Source organism: Pristiophorus japonicus, chromosome 4 (assembly GCF_044704955.1).
Source record: "Pristiophorus japonicus isolate sPriJap1 chromosome 4, sPriJap1.hap1, whole genome shotgun sequence".
NCBI lineage: Eukaryota > Metazoa > Chordata > Chondrichthyes > Pristiophoridae > Pristiophorus > Pristiophorus japonicus.
This window is the reverse complement of record NC_091980.1, coordinates 253,300,265-253,320,947: the sequence shown is the minus strand read 5'-3', so window position 1 is coordinate 253,320,947 and position 20,683 is coordinate 253,300,265. Positions and strand designations below refer to the sequence as shown.

General features: G+C 45.5%; 1 protein-coding gene across 1 annotated transcript in view; it reads left to right on the top strand.

The window, feature by feature from the left end:
• The first annotated feature begins 1,723 nt into the window (after positions 1 to 1,723).
• The window catches only part of LOC139262771 (exocyst complex component 3-like), a 259,308-nt gene continuing 240,348 nt past the window's right edge, over positions 1,724 to 20,683 (top strand). Inside the window, exons 1-2 of the mRNA XM_070877921.1 lie at positions 1,724 to 1,804; positions 3,809 to 3,880. Coding sequence (XP_070734022.1) covers positions 1,765 to 1,804; positions 3,809 to 3,880 — 112 coding nt within the window. The 5' untranslated portion in view covers positions 1,724 to 1,764. The remainder of the gene's footprint in view (positions 1,805 to 3,808; positions 3,881 to 20,683) is intronic.

Sequence of the window (20,683 nt, the reverse complement as noted above, 5' to 3'; positions counted from 1 at the left end):
AGTAGTCTCACCGGTCCGCTTTGCCTTGGCGTGAGTTTGGACCTTAACTCCCGATTTACACTCCATAGGTTTAGTGTTGGTGTGAAGCCACTTCTGCTTTGCACCGATGCTAAATTTGTAGTGTGAATGCATTAATAATCTCTGAAAAAGAAACCTGGGTTTTTGATAACTGGTGCAAATATATAGGTTAGTGTAATACTCAAGTAAAAAATAATACTGTACTATTGCTAGATTTTCCAGAACAATTCAAATCACATTTTTAAAATGTATCCTTGTTCTTTCAATTTGAGCATTTCTCACTTCGAACATGCTTTTAATTTTGGCAGAAACACCACAATAAATCAACCAACCTGCCTTGAAGTATACCATTCGCTCTATATGCTGAGCGTCAATATTAACTTCCTAATGCCAGTCCTAGAGCTGGTGGTTTTAAGGTGCACTATTCTCTTGGTGGTTTTAACTATACGAAAAACTTTCAAGCTTTGCACCTTAGTTTGAATGTTACCAATGGGTTAGCATTGTAACCTCAAAATCAGGAGATTATATACACTACAATGAATATCTCATTGGACAAAGCATTTAACACAGAACATTTTAATATTTCTTTTTTTGAGTTGCATATAGAAAAGGGGTTTTAAAAAAGTTATAATCCTAATAGTTTATAACAATGCTATTTGCACCCGCTCTGTTATGTCTATAATGTACTTATTAATGACTCCACAAGGCAATGTGTTATTACTGTAGTGACCTTGGTCCTTTATTACAAACTCCAGAGTGCCTTACAAGCATGGTGGACAGCCTTTTATACTGGGCCCTGCCACCAGGGCAGGAAACCCTCAGTCTCCACCAGTTGCACCCTCTAATGGTGCCAGCATGTATGTACACAGTGTAAACCTTATTGATAGTACATCGGGTAAACAAGTCTCCATCTTATGCAATCTCACAGTGACTACACATAGATATATCCATAGTCAGCATATACTTGCCAGGTTTGAGTCCACAGGATGAATGATTTGCTTGATGCCGCAGGTCGAGGTCATGTGTGCCTGACTGATGCCGATAGCTTTCTACAGTTTGACTGTGGTGTCGGCAGATAGTAGCTTGTGAAGGAGGCCCTCGTGACCAATTCCCATAATGAAAATGTCTCGCAATGCTTCGTTGAGGTGCGTGCCAAAATCACACGGTGCCGCAAGTCTCCTGAGGTCGGCAGCATATTTTGCATTCTCCTGGCCCTCAGGTCTGCGGTGCATTTAGAATCTGTGCCGTGAGGATGTTCTCCTTTGGTTTAAGTTGATTGCGAATTAGTTCAGTCAGCTCATCGTATGTCTTATCCTTGGTCTTCGTGGGTGCCAGCAAGTCCCTGACGAGGCGGTAGACCTCGGGCCCTCAACTGGTCAGAAGTATAGTCTTACGCTTCTCCGCCAATGTGTCCATCTCCCCTGCCAGGTCGTTTGCCACAAAATATTGCTCGAGCCTTTCCGTGAAGGCATCCCAATCATCACCTTCTGCGATGTCTTTTAGTGTGCCAAAGGAAGCCATGATCGCGTAAAAGTCCTTATTCTCATCGCCAGTTGTTATGTCTATAATGTACTTATGAATGACTCCACAAGGCAATGTGTTGTACTTAAACTGTAATGACCTTGGTCCTTTATTCCAAACTCCACAGTGCCTTACAAGCATGGTGTGCAGCCTTTTATACAGGACCCTGCCACCAGGGCAAGAAACCCCCGGTCTCCACCAATTGCACCCTCTAGTGGTGCCAGCATGTATGTACACGGTGTAAACCTTATTGAAAGTACATCAGGTAAACAAATCTCCATCTTATGCAATCTCACAGTGACGACACATAGAGTACATCCATAGTCAGCATATACAACACTCTCCACCTTTCAAACATGGTAAGCAGAGGAAATTGTAACTTGGCCACAGCTTGCTCTAATGCTGCTTCCTTGTTGTCTTCATATTAATTTTCATCATTCATGTAACTTTATTCACAATAAAGCAAAAGCCTCTGAGAAAAGGTATGCTAGAACATATGGCAGACTGGACTGGGGCTGTATTGCAAAGCATTTTATGATTCCATATGCCTGTTGAAGTGGCTCTGCCTTGGAATTAAAGATCACAATGTGGAGTCAGGTGTCAAATGTGAAGTCTGTCGGACCAATTCAGAGATCCTGACTGAAATGGCACTGGCACAACTGCATTCCTGGAGTGGAGAGCTGACCTCTCTGGCTTCAGTAGGTCAGCATATGCAAAAGATTTGAATATGCTCTCTGCACATATTTCACGAGCTAGCTCTATGATTGTCAGGGGCTCCAGGCTATCGGGAGATTGCTCGGTTGTTAGCGGAAGCACTACCATGGCAGCACCACGTCCCGCAGTTGGCGCCTCACTCTTTTTAAATCCATGCTGACTGTTCATTATAATATTTTTGGTTTCTAGATGTTCTTCTAGTTTCTCTTTTAGTAGGCTTTCCATTACTTTTCCAGCACCGGTTAAGCTGACTGGTCTATAGTTCCCTGGACATGTTCTATCTCCCTTCTTAAGTATAGGTATTGCATGTATCTACCAGTCCTCTGGCACTACACATTGTTCTAACTAATTATTAAATATGTGTAGTACTGCCTCTGCTATCTCTTCCCTAGATTCTTTTAAAATACATGGATGTAATTTTTCCAGAACAGGGGTTTTATTCTCTTTGAGTTTGATTAGCTTATTTAATATTTCTCCTCTTTTTATTTTAAATGCAGTTATCTCATTTCTAATCTCATCATCTGATGTCATGTCCACCTGTTCTGTCTCCCTGGTAAATACAGAAACAAAGTAATTATTTAATATTTCTGACATTTCTCCATCACTGCCTGTGATATTATCCTAACCATCCCTTAGTGGCCCTATTCTCATCCCGATTTTCTTTTTTTTATTGATGTGTCTGTAAAATATTTTACTATTTTGTTTCGTGTTCCTTGATTATTTAATTTCATAGTTCCTTTTTGCCTTTCTAATTTGTTTTTTGACTTCTCTCCTAATCTGTTCATATTCTCTCTTGTCATGCTCTCCTCTGCCATCCATGTACTTAGTATATGCCTCTTTCCTTTCCCTCAATTTTTCCCTTATGTCTTTATTCATCCAAGGTATCTCAGTAGTGTGTAGCTTGTTATTGTTTTTAGTGGAATATATATTTCCTGTTGAATACTGTTTAAATATTTCCCACTGCTGTTCTACATCATTGTTTGCCAATACTGTTGTCCATTTTATTTTCTCATGCCCCGCAAAATTGACTTTTCTCCAATCTATTACCCTGATCTTCGTCATACTTATATGCTTCTCAATTATTATCTTAAAGCGCATTATATGATGGTCACTATTGCCTACATGTTCCACTACCTTTACTTCTTTTAGCCGCTTTAGTTCATTTCCCATTACTAGATCCAATAGCGAATCCTCCTTTGTTGAGCTTCTTACATATTAGGTTAGAAAGGAGTCCTGTATACATTGTAGGAACTCCATTCCTTATTCTCTTTACCTACCTCTTCTGGCCAATTAATATTGGGAAAGTTGAAATCCCCCATGATTATTATTCTATAGGGGCAAAATTGGGTGCCTTTGCACCTCCCATTAGCGTCCCCGGGGCACAAATGGCTTTGCGACCAGGCGCGGTGATTACATCGACTCCCGCCATGTTCGGTGAGAGTTTTGTGGCGGCACTACAGCATTGCGCCCCAATCTCCCAGAGATCATGACATCATCGCCGTGTGCAACACCCCAGTAATGCCCCGAACCCGAAATTGCCTTCTGCCCCCTACAGCAGCGCCGGGCGAAAACATCGACAGCTGCAGGAGGTGTGCATCGGGCAGCCGGCCGCTTCGGGGGCGAAGTGGTAAGTAAAAGATACAACAAGGTAAGACCACTTGCATGTTTTCAGATTAAAATAATAAAGGGCTGTAGGGATACGAGAACAGGGTGAGTAAATGTGATTAGAACTATTTGCTCATGCAGAGGGTAAACACCATCATGAACTGGTTGAGCTGAATGGCCTGTTTCTGTGTTATAATTTCTATGTATCTATGTCTATGTATTTTATCAAACCAGCTAAGGATTTATGTAGTGCAGGTAGTAGCCAGCTAGCAAAGTGCTGGCAGTAGTTGCTAGGCCATCTCAGGACCCATCACAAAGAGATACAAGGCCACACTAATTGCATGAGGCTACCAAAGAGGAGCAGCAGGCTTTCAGCGCAATTACTCTTCCAACTGAGGCAGTATTTAGAAGGAGTATTCGCTTCGGCAGAAGAAAACAATCATATATTATCAGCAAAGTGAAGCACTGGGTAAAGAAACAGCAGTAGCACATATACATAACATTAGGAGGGAAATACATTGGTTGCGATTTATTTCAACGTAGTTTCTAATGCTTTTTTGAGGATGTACCAGTTTGGCTCATTCGGTAGCACTCATATCTTTCAGTTCGAAATTCACGGGTTTAAGTATCATTGCAGGACTTCATCGCATGAACAAGGCTGACCAAGCAGTGCAGTAGTAAGGGGCAGTGCAAAGGTGAATGTGTTGTCCTTCAGATGAAACGTTAAAGATCCTACTACTGAAGAATAGCAAGGAGTTCTCCCAGTGCTCTAGTGTAGTGTTGTCCAATTGAAATTACTAACTCGCCCAGGTGTGGCAATGGCAACACTGTTTTAGCCACATGGACTAATTTTAGTAGAAAATGCCTTACATACACTCACATAATAAAGGTGAGTGTACTTCATGTGTATATTTGCTTAACAACCATCTACTACAATTCAGTAAGCAAGGGAGTAAAGTACTCACAACAATCACACTCTGCTTTTCATCTTACCATTTTAACAACAAATGTACAAAAAGGCTAAAGTACACATGCACTGGTCGTGCAAATATGAGTATGCATTCACATACCCACCGACAGTGTCTATTATTTATTATTTATTTCTTAATCAGAAATGCAATTAGCCACACCTGGATTCTCAACTAACCACATGTAGCTAGTGACTAAAAAAGGGCACTTGAAAAGTGTTTGGAGTGTCCCCTTCCTTTAATCAGGGGGCACTTGAGTTAATGTTTATTTTTTGTTCTCAACAAAAGAGTTGTAGCTAGTGACTAATGTATTCGGCAATACTGATGAGCCAACATTCTTCCTTCAACTAATACTACCAATACTCGCTATTGATCTCATTGCTATTTGTTGAACATTGCTGTGCACAAAATGGCTGCTCTTTCCCCATAACACCCACATCCCAACAATGACTGAACTTTTCAAACAATTCACTACTTATTTTGTGAGATCCTGAAATATGATTAGGCACATTAAAAATTCTTCTGTGAAGGAGCATTATTAAGGTTGGAGGTAAAAGATTGTTGGGTGTGTGTAGTAGTTGGAAATGTAATGGATGGCACGCTGTTCATGGGGTGCCTGTATTGTATTTATTAGGATGGACTATTCCTGAATGGGCCAAATTACAGACAAGTAAAAGTCCTGCCAATCAATGATTTGGGGTGTTTATCTGCACATCACCGTCAACCATTTCTTTCTCCTCCTCCTCTGTTGGCTTTTGATTCTCTGGCTCCACAACTGGCCCTCTCCGGATGAAGACCTTGTGAATAAGCAGCAGATGGAAATCCTTTTGAAGGCCTTCTCAGACCTTTAGTACAGGACTCCCCAGATCTGTCTAAGCATCTCTAGGAATCTCTGTTGCAGCATTCCACTAGTACATTCTAGCAATACTCAGGTGGAAGCTTGATTTGCATTTTATCTGCATTCCATGTAAGTTCATGGGTTTTTCCCTAACAGCTGCCTGTCCAGTGTGTCTGCTGCTTCAAATAATGGTGACTCAAAATGAAGGAATTGTGGCTGTTCCCATGGTACTTGTGGTACAACACTATGTGCATATTAATAGAATGGAATGTTTTCCTTTTCATAAAAGCCAGAGGAGTTATTTTTTGGGACTGGTATGACCATGTGTGTGCCAGCAATTAAGTCCTGTAATTTTGGGAAACTTGCCACCTAGCAAAAGTGCTGTGCCCTCTCATGCTGGAGTCTTTTTTTCATAGGCAAAGTGAAGAAAATATTTCTCCTGACAACACAGCTTCTGTCATTTGTTGGTGCACACAAGGCTGATCTGGCAAATGTTTCCAGTGCTGGCTTGGCTTAGAAGAATATAGTGATACAGAAATGTGATGCTATGGTCACCTTATGGGCAGAGTTGTAATCATGGTGCAACTTGTGTGGAGGTCATGTTCAAGGAGATGACATAACTTGGTCCAGCATCTCTGATAAATCCTAGTCAACCAAGGCAGATCTCTTCCAGACATACCCAAGTAGGCACTTAAACATATGGCTCCTGGGGCTGAGGGCAGGTGGGGGTCAAACACCTCCTGTACAATCTCACCTACCTTTCCTCCTTCTCAGAAAGTCCTCTTCCAAATCTTGAATTGCTGTAGGAATATCCAAAGGAGTTCCCATGCTGAGAAAGTTGCTTGCTGACTGTGAAATAGCAGCTGTCACCAAGACTGTTGTGGGAAAAACAACACCAAACACCAGCGGCAAAATTGCAGAAAGAGATAAACAAAAATGCAAAAATAACCCCAGAAATGTCAATGCAGCAATAGTCAAATGCATCATTACTGTTGAGTATGGAGAAAGAGTCAGACTGAACACTGTGAGCTCTAAGTAACGTGTGACCTTAGTCTTTTATTGCAGGTCTCCAGAGTGCCTTTCCAACCTGTGAAGCCTTCTTAAATACCTGTGTTCCCAAGGGATTATGGGGTCCCTTGGGATTCCGGGGAATGAGCCCTCTGGTGGCTGTACAGAGTAAATACAAGTCCACATATGTAACAACACTCCCCCGCAAACGTCAATAGTGTAACTATTTACAATGTGAATCAATCTGGATCCCTTCTTGCTCTGGTTGATTATCTCGGTGTGAACATTGGTGTTGTGGAATCATTTGTTGGGCCCTCTCTGGGCTGTTGTGCAGCTGGCCTTGCTGGGCTGCCTGGTGTGTTGGGCCCTGCAGGACTGCTGTGGATGATGGGTCCTGCTTCATGGTCAACCATGGTGTCGGTTGCCACTGGTGTGTGTAAAGTCCTGACCCTGCATACAGACTTACACGAGGCACATGCTGAAGTCAAGGTCACTCAGGACCTGCACCTTTATTTCACAGCTCTCGAGTGGCACACTTGCCTGAGACCTACCTTTATATACCTGTGTGGAGCAGATATGCAGTGTCTCCTGCAAGTGCACCCCTGGTGATAAGGTATGCTTGTGGTTACAGGTCATATCTAGTTACAGTCATGTATAGCATGGTAAGATACAGTTATGTTCAGTAGTATGAGATATATGACATCACCCTCCCCCAAGGTCTTATTGTCTTTATAGATTCAGTCTCTCAGGTGGTCTACGCTCTCGTGTGGAGCGTCTTAGTTGTGGTTCAGTTGTTTGCCTTGGTGCCTGTTTTTCTTTCGGTGTGATTGCTGGTATCTCGCCTGGGCTGTCTGTTTCGTTCAGTATGATTGTTGGTATCTCACCTGGGCTGTCTGTTGAGACTGCCCTTTCCTCAGGTTGTTCCCTCTGTCTGTCCACCAGGAGTGGTGTGAGTTCCACATTGTAGTCTGCCTCTGGTTCTGCAGTGTTGTTGGTGAATCTACTTTTGACTTGGTCTACATGCCTCCGGCAGGTTTGGCAATTGTCCATTTGTACAACCAGTAGCCTGTTTCCTTCCTTGCCTGTTACTGTCACTGCAAGCCATTTGGGACCCCGGCCATAGTTTAGCACAAACACTTTGTCCCCTATCTCATTCCACCTCCCCCTCGAATTTCGGTCATGGTACTCAGTTAGCTTCCGGCACTTTGCTTCAACAATTTCATGCATGTCTGGGAGGATTAATAAGAGCCTAGTCTTTAAGGTCCATTTCATCAATAATTGCGCGGGGGGAACCCCAGTCAACGAATGCGGACGAGATCTGTATGCCAGCAGCAGTCGCGACAGGCGGCTCTGCAGCGTGGGACCTTGGATTTTAAGCATGCCTTGTTTAATGATTTGCACTGCTCGCTCTGCCTGGCCATTCGAGGCCGACTTGAACAGTGCCATCTTAATGTGATTTATGCCGTGGTCAACTATAAAATCTTGAAATTCTGCGCTGGTGAAGCACGGACCATTATCACTGGCCAATATGTCAGGAATTCCGTGTGTTGCAAACATGGTTCTAAGGCTCTCCACAGTGGTGAAGGTGGTGCTCGAGTTTAGAATGGCGCATTCGATCCACTTTGAAAATGCATTGACGACTATGAGGAACATTTTGCCCATGAATGGGCCCCTGTAGTCTACGTGCACCCGCGACCACGGTTTGGTGGGCCAGGGCCAGGGGCTCAGGGGGGCCTCCCTGGAGGCATTACTGAGTTGGGCACAAATGGTGCACCGCCGGACGCAGAGCTCCAAGTCTGTGTCAATGCCAGGCCACCAGATGTGGGATCTGGCTATGGCCTTCGTGAGAACGATCCCCGGGTACTCGTGGTGGAGCTCCCAGACAAACGCCTCTCTGCCTCGCAAAGGCATAACTACTCGGCTGCCCCACATCAGGCAGTCTGCTTGTAGTGACAGCTCATGCATGCGCCTATGGAAAGATTTGATCTCCTCGGGGCAGGCATCGCGAGCCTCTGCCCAGTTACCAGTTAAGACACATCTTTTTACTAGGGATAACATGGGGTCGCTGGTCGTCCAGGCTCTGATTTGGCGAGCCGTCATGGCGAACCTGTGGACTCAAAGGCATTGATTGCCATGACCATCTCACAGTCCTGTTTGTCGGACCCTTCCGTGGTCGCCAGGGGTAGCCTGTTAAGCGCGTCGACACAGTTGTCTGTGCCTGGTCTGTGCCTTATTGTGTAGTCGTAAGACGCCAGCATGAGTGCCCACCATTGAATGCGCGCCGAGGCGTTGGTGTTTATTGCCTTGCTCTTGGATAGCAGGGACGTGAGGGGTTTGTGGTCGGTTTCTAACGCGAACTTGGCCCCGAAAAGGTATTGGTGCATTTTTTGACACTGTACACGCACGCGAGCGCCTCCTTCTCAACCGTACCGTACCCGCGCTCCGCCTGCGAAAGTGACCTGGAGGCATAAGCAATAGGTTGTAATTTACCCGCATCATTGACATGCTGTAAAACGCACCCGACCCCGTACGCTGACGCATCACATGTAAGAACTAGCTTTTTACCTGGGTCAAAAAAAGCTAAAACACTGTTGAAACATAGGAGGTTGCGTGCCTTATTGAAGGCGCATTCTTGGGCGTCCCCCCAAAACCAATCACACCCCTTTTTGAGTAGCACGTGGAAAGGCTCCAGCAGTGTGCTCAAGTTCTGCATAAAGTTCCCAAAGTAATTGAGTAGCCCGAGAAAGGCGCGCAGTTCGGAGACATTCCGGGGCCTGGGTGCCAGACGAATTGCTTCGATTTTGGATTCTGTTGGGCGGATTCCATCAGCGGCAATTCTTCTGCCCAAAAATTCAACTTCGGGTGCGAGAAACAGACACTTGGATTTCTTAACTCTTCGGCCTATCCGATCCAATCGACTTAGTACTTCCTCCAAATTGCGGAGATGGGAGTCAGTGTCCCTGCCCTTGATGAGTATGTCGTCTTGAAACACAACCGTCCCCGGGATGAACTTGAGCAGACTCTCCATGTTGCACTGGAATATAGCAGCTGCCGACCTGATGCCGAATGGGCATCGATTGTACATGAAAAGGCATCGATGTGTGTTGATGGTGGTGAGTAGCTTAGACTCTTCGGTCAGTTCTTGCGTCATATACGCAGATGTGAAATCTAGTTTAGAGAAAAGTTTTCCTCCAGCCAATGTGGCAAATAGGTCCTCCACTCTGGGCAGCGGGTATTGGTCCTGTAGGGAAACTCTGTTTGTGGTAGACTTGTAATCCCCACAGATTCGTACGGATCGATCAGGCTTCATGACGGGGATGATGGGATTTGCCCAGTCGCTAAATTACACAGGTGAGATAATGCCTTCCCGCAGAAGCCGGTCCAGTTCGTGTTCAATCTTTTCCCTCATCACATAAGGCACGGCTCTAGCCTTGTGATGGACTGGTCTAGCATCCTGTGTGATGTAGATTTTAACTTTAGCCCCTTTGAAGGTGCTCATACCTGGCTGAAAGAGATGTTCAAATCGACTTAGAACTGTTGAGCAGGAGGTCTGTTGCTCTGACGATATGGCATGAACATCCTCCCATTTCCAATTTAGTTTTGCCAGTCAGCTTCTCCCCAACAGTGTTGGGAGATTTCCGGGGACAATCCACAGGGGAAGTCGGTTCACCGTCCCTTTGTGTGTGACTGAGAGCATGGCGCTACCAAGGACTGGGACAATTTCTTTGGTATAGGTCCTTAGTTTGGTGTCGACCCTTGTGAGTTTTGGTCTGTTGCTTTTGTGCGGCCACAGCTGTTCAAATTGTTGGACACTCATGAGAGATTGACTCGCTCCCGTGTCCAGTTCCATGTTGACGGGTGTCCCGTTGAGTAAGACCCTCATCATTATTGGAGGCGTCTCGTTGTAAGAACAGTGGACATTGATCGTGTTGACCCACTGTACCTCGGTGTCCCAGGCACTGTCCCCACCGTCTTCTGGTCCGCTTTCCGAACCTTCCGATTCGTATACCAGCCGAGCTGTTGTTTTTCTGCACATGCGGACCAGATGCCCTGTATAGTCGCAGTTTCTGCAAACAGCATGCTGAAATTCACACCCCCTTGATGAGTGCCTTCCCCCACATCTCCAGCACAGACCGCTTCCATTGTTTCCGAAGGATGAGCTGCGTCTGGTTGATCTCTCTTGAGCTTCTCTCAGTTTGTGGTTGATTGCACGCATTGTGGGTTGATGAGGTTTGAACGGCTGTTCATGTGGCCCTTGATGGCTTCTGGCACCACTGCCTGCTGTCGAGAGCCTGTTCTCCCGGTTTTGTCTGTGTGTGGGGATAGTGGCTTGTTTCATGCTGTGAACCCCTTGTTCTGATGTTTCGTTAGTTGTCGTACCCGCAGTATAGATCAACCTCGTTTCTTCTTCTCCTGCCAAGAATGTCTGTGCGACCAGTGCTGCTGCCTCGAGGGTCAAATTCTTGGTCTCTATGAGCTTTCGGAATATGCCTGCGTGGCCTATTCCTTCAATAAAAAAGTCTCTCAGTACTTCTCTCCTTACTTCATCGGAGAACTCACATAAACTAGACAGCCTCCAAAGTTCCGCCACAAAGCCGGGTATGCTCTGGCCCACACAGCATCTGTAGTTGTAGAACCTGTGTCTGGCCATGTATAGGCTGCTTGCTGGCTTCAGGTGGTCTCTCACCAGTGTGCTCAACTCTTCAAATGACTTGCTTGCTGGTTTCTCTGGTGCCAGCAGGTCCTTCATTAAGGCGTATGTTTTCGAGCCATAGCTGGTCAAGAGATGGGCTCTTCTCTTGTCTGCCTTATCGTCGCCCAACCAGTCTTTGGTTACAAAGCTTTGCTGGAGCCTTTCTATAAAGTCCTCCCAATTATCTCCAGCATTGTATTTCTCATCTGAGCCGTTGGTAGCCATTCTGTGGATTCTGTGATCCCGTAACTCGTCGCCACTGTAAAGTCCTGACCCTGCAGTACAGCCTTACACGAGGCACATGTTGAAGTCAAGGTCACTCAGGACCTGCACCTTTATTTCACAGCTCTCGAGTGGCACACTTGCCTGAGACTTGCCTTTTTATACCTGTGTGGAGCAGGTATGCAGTGTCTCCTGCAAGTGAACCCCTGGTGGTAAGGTATGCTTGTGGTTACAGGTCATATCTAGTTACAGTCATGTATAGCATGGTAAGATACAGTTATGTACAGTAGTGTGAGATATATGACAGTGTGTATGTTGGGGGATCAAAAAGGTAGGGTCGAAGGTGGGTTGCTCAGGGTAGTCCGTGAATCTGAGTTTGATTTGGTCCAAGTGTTTCCGGTGAATGAGTCCATTTGAAAGTTTGACCCGAAACACCCTGCTCCCCTCTTTGGCCACGACAGTGTCGGGAAGCCACTTGGGATCTTGTCCATAATTTAAAATCATTGATTTCAATCTCGTGTGACACATTTTAGTTTTCATGGTATGCACTTTGTTGAAGCCGCCTGCTCTCTACCTATTCATGTAGGTCAGGGTGAACTAACGAGAGCCTTGTCTTAAGTGCCCCTTTCATGAGGAGTTCAGCAGGTGGGGTCCCAGTGAGTGAGTGGGGCCTCGTGCGGTAGCTAAGCAGGACTCGGGATAGGCGAATCTGCAGTGAGCCTTCAGTTAACCTCTTCAAGCCTTGCTTGATGGTTTGCACTGCTCTCTCTGCCTGACTATTGGATGCTGGTTTAAACGGGGCAGATGTGACATGTTTGACCCTGTTACGGATCATGAATTCTTTGAACTCAGCACTGGTAAAACATGGCCCGTTGTCGCTCACCAGGACATAGGGTAAGCCGTGAGTGGCAAACATGGCCCGCAGGCTTTCAGGCAGCGGAAGTGCTAGCCGACATTATCTCACATTCAATCCACTTGGAGTACGCATCTACAAATACAAGGAAAACTTTACACAAAAACAGGCCTGCATAGTCGACGTGTACCCTAGATCATGGTTTGGAGGGCCAAGACCATAAACTTAGTGGGGCCTCCCTGGGTGCATTGCTTAACTACGAGCATGTATTACATCTGTGAACGCAGGACTCTAAGTCTGCATCGATACCGGGCCACCACATGTGGGATCTGGCTATCGCTTTCATCATTATGATGCCTGGGTGGGTACTGTGGAGGTCATTGATGAAGGTGTCTCTGCCCTTCTTGGGGACCACTACTCGATTGCCCCACAGAAGGCACTCTGCCTGTATAGACATTTCATCTTTGCGCTGCTGGAACGGCTTTATCTCTTCCTGCATTTCCACTGGGACACTGGACCAGCTCCCATGAAGCACACAGCTTTTGACTAGAGATAATAAGGGGTCCTGGCTTGTCCAAGTTTTGATCTGCCGGGCAGTGACGGGTGATTGCTCACTCTCAAATGCTTCCATAACCATGGCTAATTCTGCGGGCTGCGCCATTTCCACACCCATGATTGGCAATGGCAGCCTACTGAGAGCATTGGCGCAGTTTTCTGTGCCTGGCCTGGTGGCGGATGGCGTAGTTGTATACAGACTACGCGAGCGCCCATCTCTGGATGCGGGCCGATGCGTTGGTATTTATCCCTTTGCTCATGGAAAACAGGGATATAAGTGGCTTATGGTCAGTGTCCATTTCGAATTTTAACCCAAACAGGTATTGATGCATTTTCTTTAATCTATAGACACACGCTAACGCTTCCTTTTCAATCATGCTGTAGGCTCTCTCGTCCTTAGACAGACTCCTGGATGCATAAGCAACCGGTTGCAGTTTCCCGAAATCATTAGCTTGTTGCAATACACATCCAACGCCATATGACAACACATCACATGCTAGTACCAAACGCTTACATGCATCATACAACACAAGCAATTTGTTTGAGCATAACAATTTTCTCGCTTTCACAAAGGCAATATCTTGGCTTTTGCCCCAAACCCATTCGCCCCCTTTTTGTAGTAAGACATGTAGTGGTTCTAGCAGTGTGCTGAGACCCAGTAAGAAGTTACCAAAGTAGTTCAAGAGTCCCAGGAATGACCGCAGCTCCGTCACGTTCTGTGGCCTTGGTGCGTTCTCGATTGCCTCTATCTTCGCATTGGTGGGCCTGATGCAGTCCGCCACAATCCTCCTTCCCAAGAACTCCACTTCAGGCGCCAGAAAAACGCACTTCGAGCATTTTAACCTGAGCCCCACGCGCTTGAGTCGACTAAGAACCTTCTCCGGGTTCTGCAGGTGCTCGACTGTGTTCCGACCTGTGACCAAGATGTCATCCTGGAAGACCACTGTGTGCGGGACTGACTTCAGTAAACTTTCTATGTTTCTCTGGAATATTGCCGCCGCTGATCGGATTCCAAATGGGCATCTGTTATAAACAAAAAGACCTTTGTGCGTGTTGATGCAGGTGAGGGCCTTTGATGATTCCTCCAGTTTCTGCGTAATGTAGGCTGAGGTCAGATCCAGCTTCGTGAACGTCTTTCCTCCCGCCAGCGTTGCAAAGAGGTCGTCGGCTTTTGGAAGTGGGTATTGGTCCTGCAGGGAGAAACGATTAATAGTTATTTTGTAATCGCCACAGATTCTGACGGTGCTGTCTCCCTTGAGGACTGGGACAATAGGACTGGCTCACTCGCTGAACTCGATCGGTGAAATGATGCCCTCTCTTTGTAGCCGGTCGAGCTCGATTTCTACCTTTTCTCTCATCATGTACGCCACTGCTCTCGCCTTGTGATGGGTGGGTCGTGCCCCCGGAATTAGGTGGATCTGCACTTTTGCTCCTTGGAATTTTCCGATGCCTGGTTCAAACAGCGAAGGAAATCTGTTTAAGACCTGTGCACACGAAGTGTCGTCAGCGGGCGATAGCTCTCGGATGTTGTCCCAGTTCCAGCATATCTTTCCCAGCCAGCCCCTGCTGAGCAGCATGGGACCATCGGCCTGGTACCACCCAGAGTGGTAGCTTGTGCACCGCTCCATCGTAGGAGACATTTACGGTAGCACTGCCGATTACAGGAATCAGTTCTTTCGTGTAAGTTCTTAGTTTCGTGTGAATTGGAATTAAGACTGGCCTTGAGGCCTTGTTGCACCACAACCTTTTGAAAGTATTTTTGCTCATGATGGACTGGCTCGCGCTCGTGTCCAGCACCATTGAAACCCAGAGTCCATTTAGTTCAACATTCAGCATTATCGGAGGACAATTCGTGGTGAATGTGTGCACCCCATGTACCTTAACCTCCTCAGAGGTTCTGTTTCATCATGATCCTCTGTGGATCTGTCCTCCTCTGCAACGTGGTGGTTTGCAGGTTCAGCAGGCCTAGCAGCTCGCCTGCACACTCGTTGGAGATGTCTCATTGTTCCACAGCCTTTGCAAATGTATCCTTTGAATCGGCATGAATGGAAACGATGATCACCTCCGCAGCGTCAACAAGGTGTTAATGGCCTTGCATTCATCACCTTTGATGGTGGACTCTGGGACATCTGCGGACATGTAGCTGCAGGTATGTGTGACCTGCCCTATCCGTTACGATTCAAAAACAAACTCACTTTGTTAACAGTACTTGTAGCAGCACTTGTGTGCTGAGAGATTTGCTTCGTATTGTCACTGGTGGCAATGAACGCCTGGGCTATCGCTATGGCCTTACTCAAGGTTGGGGTCTCTACAGTCAAAAATTTGATAAGTATGGTTTCTTGGCCAATGCCAAGTCTCTGAGCATGTTCTCCTAATGTCCTTCAAATTCTTAATGTCCTGCAAGGCGTCTTAGCTCGGCGACATAACTCGCCACTTCCTGTCCTTCAGATCTTTTGTAGGTGTAGAACCGGTACCTCGCCATCAGAATGCTTTCCTTCGGGTTCAAATGCTCTCGGACCAGTGTGCACAAATCGTCATACGATTTCTCTGTGGGTTTCGCTGGAGTGAGCAGATTCTTCATGAGGCCATACGTTGGTGCCCCACAGACGATGAGGCAGATCACTCTACATTTGGCAGCGTTCTCTTCCCCATCTAGCTCGTCGGCCACAAAGTATTGGTCGAGTCGCTCCACAAAAGTTTCCCAATCATCTCCCTCCAAAAATTTCTCCAGGATGCCCACTGTTCTCTGCATCTTCGGGTTCATTCTCTGTATCTCGTCACCAGTTGCTGAGTATGGAGAAAGAAGAAAGAGTCAGACTGATCACTGTGAGCTCAAAGTAAAGTGTGACCTTAGTCTTTTATTGCAGGTCTCCAGAGTGCCTCTCCAACCTGTGAAACCTTCTTAAATACCTGTGCTCCCAAGGGATTATGGGGTCCCTTGGGACGCCGGGAAATGAGCCCTCTGGTGGCTGTACAGTGTAAATACAAATCCACATTTTTAACAATTACGCAGTCAATCTCAAAAGCCAGAGCAGAAACTCCCACCAGGACCTTTTTTACATGTGTAATCAGTTCAAAAAGTGTGGAGGGACATCAATAACTTCAGTGTGGGAAGAGTTTGCATGAAATTGCATTAATTTGCTTGCTCGAATGAGGCTGTGATACCCACATAATTAACTATAGGGCATCTTGTAAAACTGAAAAGGCTACATAGGCGGTGAATTATGTTATTTGAATTGTGCCATTTCATTTTTTTCCATACAAAAGCCTGTATTTTTGTGTGAGGTAACACTATGTTGAACTGCCTCAGTAAAGAGAGCAAAGGAAATATATTTTGTACACATCCTACCTTGAAATCCTTCAATAGCATTTACCATTCTTAAGTGTGGGGTTGCATGTGGCCATAGAGGTAGCATGCGCCTAAGGTTACCTCGGTTAACTAAAACAATATAGAATGAGAACGGTTAAAGAAAATATGTAAATGATATTCCTAAATTCTCAGTAGGTATGAAGATTGCACACCAAATAAATGAACAAAAGACTAAACATAATCTTTGGCATCAGAAGTCTGCAAGATAAATACAGCTGTCCCTTGCTACAACAGCCTTAGTAGCACTAATGTGGATTTAAGGCTACTTTTGCTCAGCTCCCAAATTGCAGTGTTTTTTTTGCTATTTCAAAGTTCATGCAGTTGAGCAGTTAATAATGGTAAACTGAACATTTCACATCTCATTACGCATGGAAGAATCTCCTAATCATTGCAGTGCTGTATCAGTTACAATGGGTGAATAAGCATTCATTTTAATTAATTCATTGATGCAATGAATAGCAGGCACTCCTTCATGTAATGAGGATTGAAATTATGTTTCCTTATTCAGCAATATTGCAATTCCAGATGATTATCACAGCTCTCAAGGAATAAGCATTTTTCATCCTCAGCTCAACAGAGCAGTAAAATAAAAAAGCTCAACCTCCATAGAGACGGGGAAAAAAATAACAATAGCAGTCTGATTGGACATTGAGCAGTATCCAAATGCATTGTTTCTCCAAAGTTTTTCCTGGAAGATTATTCTGATGAAGAAGAGGAATTTAGTCTCCACTGAACGCAGAATCTGTACAATCAGATCATTCTTCAGAAGAAATGGCCGAGCCAACCGTCACTGTTTTCACTTCCCCGTCCCAGCCTCTGGATGTTCACCTTTCACTACTCCCAGTTAAGCTTCTATTATAGTGCAAACCGCAGCAACATTATTCCAGCTGATGTATGACAGGTGCCCTTTCGCAGCACTATAGAGGCACTCATTGGCTGAAGACTTGTGGAAAAATCTCTTTTCTTCTGCTCTCTGTTTTGATCTCGACAATTGCCAGCTGATCGTCCTCTACCATTCCAAATTCCTAAGCAATACTTTCTTGCCGTTTTGCTTTACCCCATTGGAGTTCAAAAGTTTTTCCCTCAGTCTTTTATAAAGCAATGGTTATTATTTATAATCTCTTATTTATTGCCTTTAGCCAAGTGGATAAACTTAAAACCTAGATGAGTTTTTTGATGAATAAAATGACTATTTTCTGTTTTCAATAATAACATTATATTATGCATTTGGAACCAAAAGGTCAGGATCAAATGAATTGAAACATGTGGCGTCAGTGTAAGGTTTAAAGATTTGTGTTATCATTGGAAGAAGATTTCTGCTATATTTCTAGTGAAATCATAAATAGATTCTGAAAGAAGTGACCCCAGAAAATCTTGTCCCGATGGGCCTAAATTTCAGTTGAAGATTAGAACGGCGCACCTCTGAGAGATCCGCCGATTTCCTGGAATAAAAAGCGCGCCTGTTTCCTACCTTGCTATTCTCAACTTCCATGAGGCTTCCTGTGGCCTTAGCGCAGCGTAGCAGCAACAGCGGGTGGCGGAGCTACAGCCCTATGCCTAAAAGGCTGCCGGCAGCTGCGCGCGTGCGCAGTGGCATCTGTGCGCATGCGCAGTAGCTCCTGGCCCCCAGATTCTGGGTGCGCGTGCTGCAGGCTGTGTGGGAGGGACCCGAAGCACGCTGCCCCTAGCCCTGGCCAAGTGGGTTCCTGGAGCGGGTGGCCGACTATGCAGAGGAGAAGGAGATTCTGAGCTCGGACCTGGAGACGGCAAGCAAGAAAGGGAGAAGGAGCTGGCAAAAGGGACCATCAAGAAGGAAGATGTCGATTGCTCAAACTCACTGAGGCCATCGAGTGTTCCTTGGGACTGTCTCGGAGATGTTCGGAGGGGCAGGGGTAACAGGAAAGCTAAGAGATTGGGGGAAAGATGTGAGTAGGCTGGGACCTGGGCAGGCTCGTCTGTTTAACGTTGCCCCCTCTCCCCCTCCCCTCCCTCCCCCACTCCCTCCCCCCCTCTCCCGCCCCCCCCTCCTCCCCTCCAGGCCATGCTCACGATCCTATCCCTGGCAGAGTGGCCTGCTGCTGCTTGCTGCCTGCATGTAAGGGCTACGTGTGCTTGCTGCTGTTTGCGCTGTTGGAGGGCTCCCGGTGCTCCCGAATGGGTAGGTGAGGTAGGAACTTTTAATTTCTTATTTATTGATTTATTGATTTTTAAAACATTTTTTATTTTTTATTTTTTATTTTTTATTCATTGATTGATTGATTGATTGATTTATCATTTATTATTGATGATGGTTCTTTATTTTTAAAAGTGAAGGTGTTTAGTGCTCTCTCTTCCATCCCCCTCCGCCGCCCCCTCTGCCCCCCCTCCCCCCATCTCTGGCTAGCTGCAATGATTTCTTAACTCTACACAAGGTTTTTCCTGGTGTACAAAAGTGGACACTTACTCCGTTCTAATTTAGTTTGGAGTGACTTTTCGCAGTTCAAACTTGCAAAACAGGCATAAGTGGCTGGACACGCCCCCTTTTGAATAAAAAACTGAACTCAAACTAAACTAAACTAACTCACTAGAACTGGAGCAAACTAAATGTGGAGAATTGTAATTTCTAGGATACTTAAAAAAAACGAGTTGCTCCAAAAAAATAGTAGCAAATCCAGTTGAAACTTGGGCTCATTGTAACTAAATCCACTGAGAAATAACCCAAAGCTAGTGTAGGATGTAGCTTAAGGTGAGGGAACATATGAAACATAGAAAATAGGTGCAGGAGTAGACCATTCGGCCCTTCTAGCCTGCACCGCCATTCAATGAGTTCATGGTTGAACATGCAACTTCAGTACCCCATTCCTGCTTTCTGGCCATACCCCTTGATCCCCCGAGTAGTAAGGACTACATCTAACTCCTTTTTGAATATATTTAGTGAATTGGCCTCAACAACTTTCTGTGGTAGAGAATTCCAGAGGTTCACCACTCTCTGGGTGAAGAAGTTTCTCCTCATCTCGGTCCTAAATGGCTTACCCCTTATCCTTAGACTGTGACCCTTGGTTCTGAACTTCCCCAACATTAGGAACATTCTTCCTGCATTTAACTTGTCTAAACCCGTCAGAATTTTAAACGTTTCTATGAGATCCCTTCTCATTCTTCTGAACTTCAGTAAATACAAGCCCAGTTGATCCAGTCTTTCTTGATCTGTCAGTCCCACCATCCCGGGAATCAGTCTGGTGAACCTTCACTGCACTCCCTCAATAGCAAGAATGTCCTTCCTCAAGTTAGGAGACCAAAATTGTACACAATATTCCAGGTGCGGCCTCACCAAGGTCCTGTACAACTGTAGTAACACCTCCCTGCCCCTGTACTCAAATCCCCTCGCTATGAAGGCCAACATGCCATTTGTTTTCTTAACCACCTGCTGTACCTGCATGCCAACTTTCAATGACTGATGGACCATGACACCCAGGTCTCGTTGCACCTCCCCTTTTCCTAATCTGTCACCATTCAGATAATAGTCTGTCTCTCTGTTTTTACAACCAAAGTGGATAACCTCACATTTATCCACATTATACTTCATCTGCCATGCATTTGCCCACTCACCAAACCTATCCAAGTCACTCTGCAGTCTCATAGCATCCTCCTCGCAGCTCACACTGCCACCCAACTTAGTGTCATCTGCAAATTTGGAGATACTACATTTAATCCCCTCGTCTAAATAATTAATGTACAATATAAACAGTTGGGGCCCCAGCACAGAACCTTGCGGTACCCCACTAGTCACTGCCTGCCATTCTGAAAAGTACCCATTTACTCCTACTCTTTGCTTCCTGTCTGCCAACCAGTTCTCAATCCACGTCAGCACACTACCCCCAATCCCATGTGCTTTAACTTTGCACATTAATCTCTTGTGTGGGACCTTGTCGAAAGCCTTCTGAAAGTTCAAATATACCACATCAACTGGTTCTCCCTTGTCCACTCTACTGGAAACATCCTCAAAAAATTCCAGAAAATTTGTCAAGCATGATTTTCCTTTCACAAATCCATGCTGACTTGGACCTATCATGTCACCTCTTTCCAAATGCGCTGCTATGACATCCTTAATAATTGATTCCATCATTTTACCCACTACCGATATCAGGCTGACCGGTCTATAATTCCTTGTTTTCTCTCTCCCTCCTTTTTTAAAAAGTGAGGTTACGTTGGCTACCCTCCACTCCATAGGAACTGATCCAGAGTCTATGGAATGTTGGAAAATGACTGTCAATGCATCCGCTATTTCCAAGGCCACCTCCTTAAGTACTCTGGGATGCAGTCCATCAGGCCCTGGGGATTT